The 16,541-nt window shown below is 49.1% G+C and overlaps 1 protein-coding gene across 1 annotated transcript; it reads left to right on the forward strand.

The window, feature by feature from the left end:
- Window positions 1–12,350: 12,350 nt before the first annotated feature.
- Window positions 12,351–15,124, forward strand: TEX51 (testis expressed 51). The gene is given in 8 exon segments (XM_089916060.1): window positions 12,351–12,649; window positions 12,749–12,823; window positions 13,053–13,149; window positions 13,299–13,342; window positions 13,345–13,401; window positions 13,485–13,621; window positions 14,665–14,732; window positions 14,824–15,124. Coding segments are annotated over 8 exon segments (1,065 nt in total). The 5' UTR covers window positions 12,351–12,363.
- The last annotated feature ends 1,417 nt before the right edge of the window (window positions 15,125–16,541 follow it).

Here is a 16,541-nt window from a genome sequence, read left to right on the forward strand (position 1 = left end):
TTCCCACTAGCTATCTATTTTATGTTTGGTAGTGTATATATGTCCATGCCACTCTCTCACTTTGTCACAGCTTACCCTTCCCGCTCCCCATATCCTCAAGTCCATTCTCTAGTAGATCTGTGTCTTTATTAGTCTGGAGCTTTGGGTGGGTTTAAAATCCTCTTTCAATTCTGTAAATCACTTTGGATAATAAACACTAACAAAATGGAAAGATAAAAGTGCTCACCCAGAGCATGGATCTGAGTCAGAGAGAGCTGGGTTTTCATCTGCTGTTCCAGCACTCTGTCCACAGGTGTGACTCAGAGCCAGCGCTTGGCACCTGGGGATGCTCACGCCGCCTTACCGGCCAGCGTGATGAGCATCCTCGCCCACCTCCAAGCATTGCCACTCCTCCCCTGAGCCAGTCTTTGGCAGGAGCACTCTTTCCGGCCACTTTATAAAGTCACATCTTTGTAAGGTGACCACATTTTTGAGGTTGAGAGAGGCCATATAACTAGATGTGCCCATGATTCATGAGTGGAGGTGATGTCTACTGCTTCCCTGCTGGAGCCTTCTTTTTTTTTTTTTTTTTAATAAATTATTTATTTATTTTTGGCTGCGTTGGGTCTTCATTGCTACACGAGGGCTTTCTCTAGTTGCGGTGAGCAGGGGCTACTCTTCCTTGCATTGTGAGGGCCTCTCATTGCGGTGGCTTCTCTTGTTGCGGAGCACAGGCTCTAGGCACGTGGGCTTCAGTAGTTGTGGCACATGGGCTCAGTAGTTTTGGCTCGCGGGCTCTAGAGCACAGGCTCAGTAGTTGTGGCGCACGGGCTTAGTTCCTCCGCGGCACCCGTGTCCCCTGCATTAGTAGGCAGATTCTTAACCACTGTGCCACCAGGGAAGTCCCCCTGCTGGAGCCTTTAAGTGCCCACCAAAGACCTTCCCAACACTCTCCTCTCCCTTTGGTGCCCAGGTCCACAAAGTCCAGGAGCGGCTCCCCAGTTGCCCGGGCCTCTGAGTGGCTCTGATGAGCGGAGACTGTGGCCAGCCCATCTGGATACGTAACTTAAAGGACAAATAAGTCTTCGGGGCTTTTTTAGGCCACCTAGAGATGGGGTTATGTGACCAAGGCCTGACCTTGCCTACCTGGACTCATATAATTACTGTAAGAATTAAATGTGATCTTTTGCCTAAAGCACCTGGCTCACAGCAGATTCTGAAATGATAGCTGTGTCTCTTTGAAGCTTAAAATTCAAAGGACTAGGCCCCTCCTTCCGTGGCAGGAAAGTCAGATGTCCCCAGCAGAAAGGACACACACTCATGCTGCTGAGATAAAAATGAGGTGGAGCAGATATTTCCCCAGAAAAGCCTCTGTGACTAGGAGGGCTGTGAGGACATGCAGGCTGCAGGTGCAGAGCAGAGGGGGATGGGAAGAGTCAGAGATCGTGCAGTGTCACAGCGCCCACCATGGGACACCCAGAGCACTGCGGTCTTGCTCACCACTTCACAAGACTTTGCATCAGAAAACAGACCCCAGGGCTTCTCTGGTGGCACAGTGGTTGAGAGTCCGCCTGCCGATGCAGTGAACACGGGTTCGTGCCCCAGTCTGGGAAGATCCCACGTGCCGCGGAGCGGCTGGGCCCGTGAGCCATGGCTGCTGAGCCTGCGCGTCCGGAGCCTGTGCTCCACAACGGGAGAGGCCACAACAGTGAGAGGCCCGCGTACCGCAAAAAAAAAAAAAAAGGAAAAAGAAAATAGACCCCAGAGCTCTGCAGAATCCCGGGATGCAGCCGCAGGGAGAAGGTGAAGAGTGAGGAGTAAGAGTTGACCCAGAAGCATAGAGGGAGGACAGGAACTGGTAGGTATCCAACAGCATCCCCCAGCACCCAGCACCCAGCAAGGGCAGGCCGAGGCATCCAGGCAGCCCCTAGTGTGCCCTCAGCCTGGCTGCCAAGCCAGTGATCCAGACTTCACAGAAACAGCCTGTCCTATCGAGCATCCTCTAGAGGCTAGACCCCATGCTCCACATTCCACATCTGCTACTGTCCACTCTTTACCTCCCCAGCAATGCAAAAAGTCCCACGGAACTGATCAGCCCCTCCCAGGCATGGAGGAAGGCTCTTGATTCTATCACCTCTGTGGAGGCACATAGCATGACCCTGAGCAAGCCACAGGCACACAATAAATGACATTTTGCAGACGTGTGGGAAAGGTCACACGCTGCTCATGACACAGGAGGAGGCTAGAAAAGCTGCTCACCCAGCAGCCAGGAGCTCAGGCTTCTCCTCTGTCGTGAGGCCTCTCCTTGGGCACCAGCGAAGTCTCCACCAGCCTCACCCACAGCAGCCCCACCGCTCACAGCCTGCAGTGCTAAGTAGGTTGCCATTGGCTCTGACCCTGCTGGCACGAGTGCTTGAATGACTGATTCCCAGATGCAGATGCCAACAGTAGTCAGCTGTTGATCTGTGCTGGCTAGCCCTCGGGTAAGAAGTACCAGTAGACACAGTATGTACACACATTTGTGTATAGCTGTGTGTGTTTGTGCTCTGGGTTGCCAGCCACAAGGCTATGCAGCTCCCAACAGAAGGAAGCCCGAAAGCCCTAATGTCTGGTAGCTTATATTTTCTGGTGATGCTAAGAGGCTCCCTTGAGGAGCCGTCTCCTGGGACCCTGGCACACCAGTCTCCAGCAGGAGGATTCCCACGGATCGTGAGTATCTAAAGGGATCTATGCCTTGAGCACCATGCCTCGTACCCAGTACACACTTCACAACGCTTAGCTATCATTATTTGGCAACTGGGTCCCACCGCATCCAGGTCCTTCCGAAGAGAAGGGAAAGGACATAAGAGAAACCGAGTACCTATATTATGTTAAGCACTTGACACTTTTATATTCACAAAACCCCCAGGATGATGGCGCTCTAATTATCACCATTTTAAAGGTGAGGAAACAGGCTCAGAGACAGGAGGAGACCGGCCTGAGACCATAAAATAAAGAAATGTCAGAGCAAGATTGCAAACCCAGATCCAGCTCAGCAGAGACTGCGTGCACATTTATTCCTCCGCACCTCATTTCCACAAGGAGGGTGTGTCATAATGAATCCAGGCTGCCCCTCCGTCTCATCTCCACCACTTCTTGGATGGAGGTGGTAGATGACAGTGGCCAAAGCGTCATGCACCTAGGGGCCTAAATCTGTCACCCTTTGTGTGGCTGATGGGGGGTGTGTAATCAGAGCCCACTTGGAGACCCAAAACTTCATGCACAAGTCCCCAGGACTGGGATCTCACAGGCAGGAGCAGGCCACTACCACCTGAGTTTCCTGCCCTGACTGAGGCTTCTAATCGCACTTTGCAGAGCCCTCAACCATGTGCACCGTTGGGCCATAGGGCAGAGTCCCTCCCCGTTTATGAACAAGCCTGTGCCTTGTGCTCTTTGCATAGAGCCCATGTTCCCAGTATCTCGCTGCATAAAAGGGCAACAGGCCAGGGGATGGCTTTCCTCTGCCCCAGGAGCCTTAACTGGGAAGGCTCGAGTGGCCAGAGTCCAGCGTCATCCAGGAACGTCCTCACTCACACGTTGGTAGCAGCTAGGACTTTCCACCAGAGCCCCCACAGGTGGCTTCTTCATATGGCGTGGGATTCTCCCAGCATGGTGACTGAGTTCCAAGAAGGAACATCCCAAGAGCAAGAGTGAGCTTTCCAACATAACCACGGAATGCAGCATGGCCCTTTGTGAGGGAAGTCACAATGAGCCACCTCTACTGCATTCCATTCATGACAAGCAAGTCACTAAGTCCAGTCCAGATCAAAGGAAGGGGGAGCCTCACCAATGGTCTTGGTGAGGGGGTGGCCAGTTCCCATTGCCCAAGAGTCTGGGGGTAGGAGATATGGTCCTACCTTCTTTGGAGAAGTACCCTGGAAAAGAAAAAGTGTGATAAGTAAGATTCAGAGACTGAACACATTATGGCAGAGAAGGGAGGGAGCCAATCTGGGCAGGGAGCCCCCTTTGTCCTTCAAAGATGTCCAAAGCTCCCAGCAGCAGCAAGTGCTCCCAACTTCAGGTGTACATCACAACAGCCCCAGTAGACAGCTCATCAGAGGAAAGATGCTCTAGTTCCCAGCCTAGCCAAGGGCCCTAGTCTGCCCCAAGAAAACACCAAAAACTGAGGGACATACCAGGATAGGGTGAATGCATCCCATGCCTGAAGGTCTTCCATCTCTTTTCCTGCTTCTCCAGGGAAAATAAACACCCCATTTGGGAGCTGGAGCCTTGTTTCATCAAGACAATCTTTGGTCTTCCCTGCTGGTCCAGGGTTAAGACTCCACGCTTCCATTGCAGGGCGCACAGTTTCAATCCCTGGTTGGGGAACTAAGGTCCCGCATGCCACACTGCACAGCCAAGAAAAAAAAAAAAAAAAAAGACAACCTTTGGCCAGCGTAAATGCAGCCATTCTCTCTCTCTGTCACATCGACCTCAGAGTTTAGACCTGTCTCCAAGAATTCTGGGAAGGCCCCATCCATTTGTGCAAAGAACATCATGAAAAGGAAAGTACTGTAAGGAACCAAGAGGGGAGATGAGCAAACTTGCTTCAAGGGCTGCTGCACATCTCCATCAGGAGGGAGCAAGTGATCAGAATCACCCCAGAGCCTTAGAATATTCTGCTTTGGACTTGAGGCTGAATGAGAGGAGCCATTCTCCCTTCTTCTGCAGGGCAATGGCTGGGGTCCATAGTCTCATAAGGGCAATTAGAGCATCCAAAACTGGGAAGAAGAAGCTGAGACCATGGTGTGCGGGGAGTGGCAGAGGAGGGGGCGTCGCCTCCACAGAGGGGAGCAGACATCCCCAGGCAGCTGCATGAACTGTGCTCACAGCCACGTGGGGGACATGACTTGAGGACCGCCTGGACCTCTGACAGCAGGAGAGCGAAGAAAGCTGAGACCTTACAAAAAGGAGATGACCTGAAGAAATGTTATTATGATTGTGACCCTATATTTCAAAGCAGGTTGGTAAGGTCTAGGAGGAGCACAGGCTACACTGGATTTTAATGACATTTAAAATCAACAACCGAAAAATGTCACAATTTGGCATGCAACTACTTACCTAATGAAAAACACAAACATGGCCGTCAGAGGGATCAGAAGATGTGGAAATCACTGTGGGAGGGAGAAACCTGAGTAGGCTTCATGGATGCAGGGGCTGAGTTCAATGACCATTAAATGAAAACTTCAAGAGATGTGGGTGTGAGGTGTGGGGTGGTGGACACTGGTCTGGAAGGCACAGGTCTAAACTTGAACCCTCACTGGGTCCCACTTGGGCTCATCTCACTCCTCCTGGGAGGAACAAACAGATTACACTGAGCCCTGTTCAGGGCCATGCCCATGCTAACCCTGCATGATTCTCTAAGCACAATAAGGAGATGGCCAGGAGCTCTTTGTCCTGCAGACCTTCTGGCCATAGCCCGTGACTAATGGAGAATGTCTCTGCCCAGCAGCAGGGGTGGATGGGAGAGTGACCTAGAGATGTGTGACCCTGCCTCCTTGAATACCAAAGGCACATGGCCTCAACCTTTCCCAGAAGAAGCATTTCACTTTAAATTCCTCCCAATTGCAGTCAAAATTATTTCGATGATGATTAAAATTACATGAGTGGCTTCATGCAATTTTAATGTTCTCCACCAACAAATTCTGCAAGAGAAATCCCCCCAGGCATCCCCATTGATCATTCTAAGTAGACACAACAAAGCATTTAAAGACAAGAGTTTTAACCAGGAAGAAAATGAAATAAATATTTCATTTACGGTGGGTCATCTGGTGAGAAATTTTTTCTAATTTTTTCATTAAAAAATCAAACAACTAAATCCAACCTCTTGTAAAGGCATTGACCAAGCAGATACTAACCTCTCGGATTAATTGAACATTCTTTCAACCAAGGTTCCTTGTAACAATTGGACAGGATTTACAGGTCAATAACCTCTAAGACCGTTTTGCCAACCAAGTGAGTTAATTCGGTCTTATACGTTGTAAAGATAGATGCCCTCGTAATGTTCTACTTGTCCCTAGATCTCTCACTGCTACTATCTTAATACCCCCACAACTCAGCACCTGGGAATCAAAAGTTTCTGTCTGGAATTTGAGAACCTCTCAGAAGATTCCAAGAGACCCCAGAAGCATTACACAAAGCCTGGATCCAGGTAAATTCAAGCGAAATATTAATAAGTAATAAAGACTTTATGTGCTATTGTTAGACTATAAAGAAACTGGCTGGCCTTTGTCCCTGGTTCCTGGGAGGTAACCTCTAAATCCTTGGAATTTCTGAGAGATAGGAGTGTCTTTGCTACTTAGGGTGCGCTTATTGCTAGCTTTATGCTAATGAGATGACTCAGGATGGGGGCTGGCCAGCCAGAGAGACCAACCATGTGGTTAGAGGGTTGAGACTTTGAGGCACGTGAGATCAGCCCAACCTCTGGGGAGGGGAGGGAAATGGAGATTGAGTTCAATCGTATGGCCAATGACTCAATCAATCATGCCCACATAAGGAAACCCCAATAAAAATCCTAGCTCCTGAAGCTGGGGTGAGCTTCCTGCTTGGTGATTCATATCATTCAATGTACCAGGAGGATGACCCACCTGAGGACATGAAAGATTTGAGGTTAGGGACCCTCCCAGACTTTTCCTTATGTGTCTCTCCATTTGGCTGCTCTTGACTTGTATCCTTTATAATAAAACTGCAATCATAAGTATAGCACTTGGCATTTTGTGAGCTTTTCTAGTGAGTTATCAAAGCTGAGGAGGTAGTGGAAACCCCCATATTTGTAGCTAATTGGTCAGACGTGAAGGTGACCTGGCAGCCCCCTCCCCCATCTGAAGCAAGGGCAGCCTTGTGAAGGACAGTGCCCTAACCTGCGGGGTGTGAACTAACTCTGAATAGTTAGTGTCAGGATTGCCTTGCAGCTGTGCCTCCAACTAACTTATGTTCATACTAAGGGGCTCTGGGGAAACACAATTTCCTAATCCAAATTGGTGACTAATTGCACAGAGAGAGGTGTTGGTGACACCATTACAGGTCCAAAGTGTAGATTGTTGGGTTTGGGGGTGTGGTAGTGATGTTGAAAACTGGGCCTCTGTGCACTGGTGCTGAATCAAATCTCAGAGACAGAGTTTTGGGTGAAGTAAAAAAAGAATATCTTTACTGCTTTGCCAGGCAAAGGGGGATGCAGTGGGTTTGTGCCTCAAAAACTGTGTCCCAACCAGAGGAGATTTGGTGAGGAGTTTTATAGCAATGGCTCAAGGGTGGGGTTGCTGATAAAGATCAGGGTGTCCTTTAATCTGTCCTCAGGTGGTCTCCGGATGAGCTTCTCAATGTTATCAAACTGTGATCTTCTCTGGAATGAAGAATGCTAACATCTTCCATTTGTTGGGGATTTTAGTCCTGTAGAAGAGCTCAAAGATATTGCTATGTGTGTCCCTTGAGAAGGAACCAGGGCCCTGCCCTGAGGCTGCACTACTGTTTCTTTACTGCCCTTGCCTTGTCTATGCACCCCTCCCATTCCTGATTACCAACTGTTTGAACCTGCCCTTTGGAACTCAGGGAAGTTTATGGAGGCTGGAGTCTAATCCCTACAAACAAGAAATAAGGGACACAGAAAGGCTTCCATGCCCAGGAGCCCCACAGGGTCCCGCTCCATTTTAGTAGAAAGAATTCTGAGATGGTTTCCAAGATTTCTGTCCCCTGGTGTCCACACCCAATAATAATCCTCCCCACTTGAGCAGGGCGCAGCACTGTGAATATGGAGGATTTCACTCCTGTGATTAGGTAATGATAGATAACATCACGATTTCAGCCTTGTAAAACCCTGAGTAGAGCACCTGGCTTAACTGAGCCCAAACTTCTACCATGAGATGATAGATGATTGTTGTTTTAGGCCACTAAGTTTGGCGTCATTAGTATGCAATACAAAATGAACATGTGGGGAAATCTGTACCAGTAGGGAAAGTAGGAGGACACAAACACAAACCTCCCCAAGGTCAAAGAATATTCAGTTGCACATTCTGTCCAGCCAAAGGCAAATGCGGGTGGTTCAAAAGGAAAGCAATCAGAATGGGGGGAGGCAAGAAACCAGATTCTAAGATGGGCTCAAGGAGCTCTTGGGCTGGAGAAAAGATGTTTGGTCTCAAAAGGAGAGGCTTAATTTCTATCTTCAAACACTGAATGAGCTGTCCTATGTCAGAGGTATTAGACATCCCCAAATGACCAGAAGCACAAGATAGATGGGATCTCAACATAAGCAAGAAAGTTCTAGAGTAACATTGACATATATACACTACCAAATGTAAAATAGATAGCTAGTGGGAAGCAGCTGAATCGCACAGGGAGATCAGCTCTGTGCTTTGTGACCACCTAGAGGGGTGGGATGGGGTCATGGGAGGGAGATGCAAGAAGGAGGGGATATGGGATATATGCATACATATAGCTGGCTCACTTTGTTATACAGCAGAAACTAACACAACATTGTAAAGCAATTATACTCCAATGAAGATGTTAAAAAAATTTTAAAAAGGAAGAAAGTTCTAACACCCAAGATGCCTAGAAATGGAAAGGACTGCATTTATTATTTAGACTCCTAATTCATTCCAAATTCTTAATTAATTCCAAGTACACAACATACAATTGAATTAAATGGGAAACTAGGAGAGAAATCAGGGTAAACAAGTGGAGACTAGAAAACGAACCATAGTCATGAGTTGCGTTAAAAGCTCTTCCAGCCCACAGTCTCTATGATTCTATGTTTAAATGCCCCTTCAAAGGGTCAGTACCACTTTCACAGATTGAGGCTAAGAATGTGGGGGGGAATGGAAATGATATTGTGCCAGGGACAGAGTGACTCCTGAATCCTGCCCTGCTCGAAAGCTGCCCAAAGGAAGAGCATAAAGCAAGGAAAAGGAAGGCTCTTGAACACTGTGGAGCTTTAACCCAAACATCAGTGTAGAATTCTACCAAGTGTGACTGCATCTTGTAGAATACTCCTTTGACTTTTGTGAGGGTTTTCTGATGGCCTAATGCCAATGCACTCTAAATGCCTACCCTATCATTTCACCTCCAAAACAAAAGCCTGAGTCTTGGACCTTACCACTTCTAACTTGAGAAAAGGCAATTCCTGCCAGAGAAAAGCAGAAGAGAGTAAAGGAGACCAAAGCAAGCCAGGAAAGGAACCCAATGCTCAGAGGGAGCTGAGCTAGGTCACCCACTCCAGACCTTTCTCTACCCAGGGAGAGCCAAACAGTTTGGACTGTTTGCCATCCTGGGGTGTCTTGACTGTTACCATAGACATTCTCTTCACCCCTCTGTAGGATTACGTCTCCATTTTCTGAATTCCATGTCATCTTTCTTGCTTGATGTGTTTGTTTAGTTGGAGCACATCCTCCAACAGCTTTCTAAGAAAAGGTATTAGAGGTCAATTTTAACCCTTGCCTGCCTGAAATACCATTAGTCTTTCTTCTCCTTGACTGTTGTTTTATTGAGCATAGAATTGTAAGATGCAAATATTTTTCTCAGACTGTGAAAGCATTGCTCCATTCTCTACCTCTTTCCTACATTGCTCTTGAGAAGCCTGAAAACATTCTGATTATTAGTCCATTGTACATGGTCTGTTTTTTCTCTGTGCTTTGGTGTGGTTTTTCTTTTTAATTAAATTATAGTTCATTTACAATACCATGTTAGTTTCAAGTTTACAGCAAAGTGATTCAGTTCTATATGTATAAATATATATACATCTTTTTCAGATTCTTTTCCATTATAGGTTATTACAAGATATTGCATATAATTCCCTGTGCTATACAGTAGATCCTTGTCATTTAACTATTGATATTTTATATATAATAGTGTGTATCTGTTAATCCCATACTCCTAATTTATCCCCCCCCATTTCCATTTGGTAACCATAAGTTTGTTTTCTATGTCTGTGAGTCTGTTTCTGTTTTGTAAATAAGTTCATTGGTATTATTTTTTAGATTCCAAGTGATAGCATACAATATTTGTCTTTCTCTGTCTGACTTACTTCACTTAGTATGATAATCTCTAGGTCCATCCATGTTGCTGCAAATGGCATTATTTCATTCTTTTTTATGGCTGAGTAGTATTCCATTGTGTGTATATGTGTGTGTGTATATATATATATATATATATATATATATATATATCATATCTTCTTTACCCTTTCATCTGTTGATGGACATTAGGTTGCTTCCATGTCTTGGCTATTGTAAATAGCACTGCTATGAACACTGGGGTGCATGTATCTTTTTTCATTAGAGTTTCTGTCTTTTTTGGATATATTCCCAGGAGTGGGGATTACTGGATCATATGGTAGCTCTATTTTTCATTTTTTAAGGAAGCTCCATCCTGTTCTCCATAGTGGCTGCCCCAATTTACATTCCCACCAGCAGCATAGGAGGGTTCCCTTTTCTCCTGGTGTGTTTTTTCTTATTCCTAACCACTGGATGCCTTCTCAGTGGGCCCTCTCAATCTGGAAATTCATGTATTTCAGTTCTAAAATTTCCTTCTTGTGTCATTTCTGTCAGTTCCCTATTCTCTCCTCCCCCACATGCAAGCTGGGTGGGGCAACCTCAGAGGTGACAATGAACACTGTAAGCAGCAGGCTTGCATGTTTGCGCAGCTCTGAGCACCCCCCCCAAGGGTATCAGGGGAAGTAGTTCCCGCATTTCCCAGCTTTGGTTCTAGGGTATCAGGGCCTTCCTTTCCAGAAGTATTGCCTAAGTAGAAAAAAGCAAGCTAATTCTCTAACCCCAAAAATATCCAAAGCCAGTGAAAAAGCAACAGCTCTGCAGTACTCAGAATCACCCTGTCATCTCAGAGCCCATCTGACTAGTGTGGCCTGAATTTACCAATTCAGCTGCTATTTCTTCTAGCGAACCTTGATGCCCACCCTCTGCATCTCTCTCCCTGTAAGACAGAATTCCTCCCTGTATATACTTCCCACACTACTTTTTTTTAATTTAATTTTTATGTTATATTGGAGTATAGTTGATTTACAATATTGTGTTCACTTCAGGTGTACAGCAAAGTGATTCAGATGTATATATATATATATATATATATATCCATTCTTTTTCAGATTCTTTCCCCATATAGGTTATTACAGAATACTGAGTAGAGTTCCCTGTGCTATACAATAGGTCCTTGTTGATTACCTGTTCTATATGTGGTAGTGTGTATATGTTAATCCCTTCCACCCAACTTCTATTGCAAATAACTTTCTCCCCTCCAGTTTCTCTGTCCTTTCCTTCTGCAACTTACATTAGCTCAATGTTAGACCTGGAGTTCGAGTTCATGGATTATCTAATTTTATCTTTTCTTCCCTATTTCTCATCTCTATTTTTTTGTACTTCTGCCTGAGAGAACTCTGAAAGTTTATCTCCCAACGTATCTATGGAATTCTTAAATTCCTGCTATTATATTTTTAATCTCTAATAACTCTTTTTTCAGACTTTTTCTTTTGCACAGAAGCTTCTTCTTGTCTGGGGAAGGCAATATTTTGTCTATTTAATTATGGTGGGGTTCTGAGTTTTCTTCTGCTTCCCACCATATCTTTTGTACCCTTCTTTTTTCCTGTGGTTTTTGTTTGCTTCTGTTTTGAATTCTTGACATTGTTTTGCCTCTTGTTCACAGTAAAAGCATTCTTCAAATGTCTGGTGGCTTTCAGCTACCCATAGTTCAGCCTGAGGAACTCAAGCTGGTTCTGAAAGCAGGCATGGAAGGGGAAACCTTATCAGCTGAGGAGTGACAAGGATCCCACTGGCTTTTTCTTTACTGAAGAGTAAGGGATTTTGCTTTTCTTCAAGGCCCACTGCACATAAGAACTGCTGTCCCAGAAACGGCTTCTCTCTCTGTACTCTCATGCACGCTCTGTCTACATTCTATCTACACTGTCTGCCTACACTGTGATAGAAATAGCTATTGAAGTCCCTCTGGCTTGACCAGGCACAAGACAGCAGCCAGTTTATATGCGCCATGAAAAAGACATATGTTCCATAAGCTTCCCATGGCTGACCACTTCTATGTGGAAAAGTGATGCAGACTCTTTAAACAACTAACCTTCTCTCTATGCTGCTGTCTCCTGGCCTTCCAAATTTCAGCCTGTGAACTATTCCATACACAGTAAATGCCATCAGGGGGGCTGAGGACCAGCCACAGGCAGCACAACCGTCTCTCTGATCCTCACAAGAACTGTCCTCAATGAGGATCGGTGACCCCACCTTCAGAGGAGGATATCAAGGTCCTCACTTGGCTCTGATGTCAAAGTCCAGGTTTGTGCCATGGCTGGCCTTCACCTCACCCTGTGGAATTTACTTTTGTTCTGCAAAGAGAATGTGGTTCCCAGGGCAACACGGTGCCAGTGTTCCATGTAGAACTGCCAGGCAGCGTGGTAAGGGTACTGAGGGAAGACCCCAGAAGATGCTGCTTCTCCTGCTCAGCTGTCTCTTGCCCACCGCCAATGGGAAGAGCTGCCTCCACTGCTGGCCAGAGCTGCCTGCACTGATAGACTATGACCTGCAGATTCTATGGGGCACCCCAGGGCCACCTGCGGAGCTCTCCCACAGCCTCCACTCCCTATTTCTGGACAGTCATGCTTTCCTTGAATCTTGTTATCTTGGTGAGGCTCAGCCAGGAGACCAGGGGTCAGGGCTGACCCCTTTACCTGGCCCAGGATCTTAGTCCCCTGACTTCCCTTTGTCCCAAATCCCATTCTCAGGTCAAGACCATTTGGAGGAAGCAGCAGGAACATTATTCACTCACATAGATAAAGCCATTGAGAAGTTTCGAGATGGTGAGGAAGCCTAGTGTCTTAGGGCCCCAGGCCTTGGGTTGACAAAACCTGGCCAGAAGACCACTAGCCGGGAGTGCGGAGGTGTTGTGAAGGGTGGGGTCAGAGACAGCAGCTATCTGTGTGCACTACAGTTTCTGTCTGAAAAACCTGGTTTGAATCCCCGACGTTGAGAAAGTTATTGATTCCACCTATGAAATGTAGACGGCTTCTTCCTTCCTGCTCCACCCAGATAAACCATCACTTCTGGAAGAGGTTCATGTCCTGAAGCAGCAGTTTTCCAAGCATCTGGAGGACCTATCTGAAGAGCTGAAGGAGAAGGGTGAGAGGTGGGGCTGGCCCCTGCCTGCCCCCCAGCCCTTCAACTCCCGGAGACCTAAGGAGGCAGAGTCCAATCTGCAGATCCCTGCCCCCAGGCCCCTCCCCAGGAGACCTCACCCTTCCCTCACCCAGGGCCCCTGACCACACCTTCTCCCAGCTTCGTTTCCTGCTCACACCCCGACCTCTCCTGGCTCTGTCTGCCCAGAACCTCAGTCTCTCTACCATCTCACCCTCCTGGGCAGCCTGCAACAAGTCCTGTGGTGAGTATTTTGGGGACCAGACCTGGGTGAGGGCTGAGGGGCACCTGGCCCTCGCTAAGGCTCCTGCCCCTTCTCTCTCTCAGACATCCGCTCCACACTGGAAGTCATCAGCTGTGCCAACTGCAAGACACACTTCCTCACCTGCCAAGACTCCACTCTCTGCCCAGGTCAGTGGCCAGCCAGCCATCTTGGCCTGCAGCCGTCCCACCTCCACCTCTAAGTCCATTGTTGTCTCTGGACTGTCTTTCTTGTCTATACCGATACCCCTCCTTGCTCTCCATCCTCCCTGGGGAAGGTAACACTTCCCAAGATGTCTGGATTCCACATGTCCAGCTTGAGAGCCGCCTGCCTCTAGGACATGTCCCCTGGGGGTCCGTCAGGTCCTCAAAACCAGCATGTCTGGGGACATGTCCAAACCCATCTCCACCCCCAAATCTGCTCTTCCCTCAGGACCCCTCTCAGCAAATGTCCCACTCAAGCTCTTGACCTCCTAAACCAGGAGTCCCCTCCCCCTTACTCAGTGCCTGTAGTCACCAGGTCTTGCTAAACAATTCTTCAGTGTGTTGCCACATGGTCCTTCCAGCATCTACCACTCCTCAGGCAGCCTCACCTCTCACCTGGATTATGGCAGCTTCCCCTAACTGGCCTCCGAGACCCTGTTGGCCCCATCTTACTCAGCAAAGAACCCTTTCCCAAGGAGCCAGTCTACCTCCGACCCTTCCTGTTATAACTTTCCCAGGGGCCCCCAGATAAAGTCCACCCCACTTCTTGGGAGGGCCTGCTCACCTCCCCACTCCCCAGCCACATGGAGCTGCTGACACACTGGACAAACGGCTTCATGCTTCTGTCCTTGAACACTCTGTGTCCTCTGCCTGGAACACAGTTTGGCCCCTTGACCATCTGATCTGAACTCCTACTGGTCTTTCAAAGTCCAGCTCAGAAGTCCTGTTTCCCGAGAAGCTTCCTCTGACCAGCTCCCTCTCCCCAGGCTCCTGGGCGCTCCCCCAGATCTCTCCTCCTACCTGCCCTGCCCCGCTTCCCTGGGACACCACAGCAGAATCGTTTGCTTGTCTCCCTCCTAGAGGGCAAGGATCCTGTCTCACTCATCCTTAGATGTAGGTGGGCACACAGTAGGTGCTCAGTGTCTGCAAACAAGTGACTGAGTGGGTGAATTAAACAAGGAGAGAATGCAGTCTCCTCTCAGAGCTGAGATGGCCCTGCCTGCTGCCCAAATACTGGCTCCCCCTTTCCACCCCCCACAAGGACCAGGAGGAGCTTGGTGTGGGCTGTGAGCCTCGGCATTGCTCTGCCCCTGGCGGCCCTAGCTGGAGGTGGGTGAGTGCCTGCTCCAAGCCCCAGCATCCCCAAGGAAGACACGCCTACTCCTAGACTGACCCATCTCCACGCTGATTCCTGGCCCAGATGTTACATTTTCTGGCTCAAGAAGAAGAAAAAGGAGAAGGAGGCAGAAAAGGAAGTCCTGGGGCATCCAGAACTTCCACGGAGGGGAAGCTGTGTCAGCCTGGGGGCAGCAAGGCTAGCGACCCCAAGTCTGGCTCCCGGGGCCTCACATCCAAAGGAGTATAGGATCAAGGGCCGGGACTCAGGAGGGCCACCATCAGCCCCCAGTGTGAGCAGACCCACCCAGGGCCAGGCACCCGGGACATAGCAGCAGCCATGCCCCAAGTCTCCACCTGATCCACAAAGTTTCCCCTACCCATAGCTGTCATCGTCCCTCTGCAGCGACCCCTCCACCCTTTGCCACCCTGTTCCCTGACTGCACAGACTACGAACACGCCCCCCTTGCCCTCTGCTCCTGGTTGGGTTTGGCCAGCAGGAGGTCAGAGGCAGAAGCAGGCCTGCTTCTCCTTTCTCAGCAGGGACCCAGCAGGCCGCTTGTCACCTTCAACTGAACAAAGGTCTCAGGTGCTGTCAGGAAGCTCTCTTACCTCTGGGTTCTGGTAACTCTCCCTCCCCCGACCCTTCCAACCTGGGGTGGTAACAGTTCCGAAGTTCTGAGGCCCGGGAGACCGCACTCTCTCTTAGGGTTTCCCTATGCCCATGCTTTGTAAATAGCCTCTGTTAAAACACCCTCCTCGTATTCTGATGGACTGTGCCATCCGCTTCCTGCGGGGTTCTGCACAGTGGCAGTCGACACTGCGATCCTCCCCATGCGGGCCCGCGAGAACTGTCTCATGTCCTCACCCTCTTCCTGCCAGGCCACCACCCTTTCCTTCCAGAAAGATCCCTTTCCTGGTCCCAGCAGTGGCAGCTCTGCAGGATCACACTAGCCTCAGCTGGTTCCAACACCAGAGATGAGGGCAGCAATGGCCTGGCTCCCTCGAGGCGTCCCCATGTCTAGGTGTGGAACAGAGGTGGTAAGGGGTCAGCCGGAGGCCCCAGCAAGAGCAGGGACTAGCAGAAGAAACCAGAAAACAGGCTCCAAGTTACATCAGTAGCAGACCTCACCCACGTCCTGGCCAAGATGTCCACCCTGGCGCCTCCCAGGTCGCCGGTGGATCACTGGTACTGCTGACAATGAAACATACCGGCTCAGGGCTTCCCGGGCTTCCCTGGTGGCGCAGTGGTTGAGAGTCCGCCTGCCGATGCAGGGGACACAGGTTCGCGCCCTTGTCCGGGAAGATCCCACATGCCGCGGAGCGGCTGGGCCCGTGAGCCATGGCCGCTGAGCCTGTGCGTCCGGAGCCTGTGCTCCGCAACGGGAGAGGCCACAACAGTGAGAGGCCCGAGTACCACAAAAAAAAAAAAAGAAGAAATATACCGGCTCTGCCTGCAGGAGAATGTTGCCTTGCCCTGCTCCATCTCCCTCCAGATCCCTTTCCTTCTCAGCCCCCAAGGCTGCCGAGTTAAATGGAACCCCTGGGACCCCCAGGCATGGCTCTGCCCTTGTGCCTCAACACTGTGCCCCTCCTCACTTATTCCCCAGGCTCTCAGCTTTGGCCCAGGCTCTCCCCAGAAACTGAATGGAAGGCCACGCCCAGAGAATGAATCGGAGGCCACGCCCAGAGAATGAATCGGAGGCCACGCCCAGAGACTGAATGGGAGGCCACGCCCAGATCCAGGGCCCTGGTCTGCAGGTCAGCTCCTGGGGACTGAAAGGAAGCAGGTCTGAGGCCAGA

This window comes from Delphinapterus leucas, chromosome 8 (assembly GCF_059928025.1).
Source record: "Delphinapterus leucas isolate spDelLeu-1000000601 "Yukka" chromosome 8, BTC_Dleu_Yukka2, whole genome shotgun sequence".
Taxonomy (NCBI): domain Eukaryota; kingdom Metazoa; phylum Chordata; class Mammalia; order Artiodactyla; family Monodontidae; genus Delphinapterus; species Delphinapterus leucas.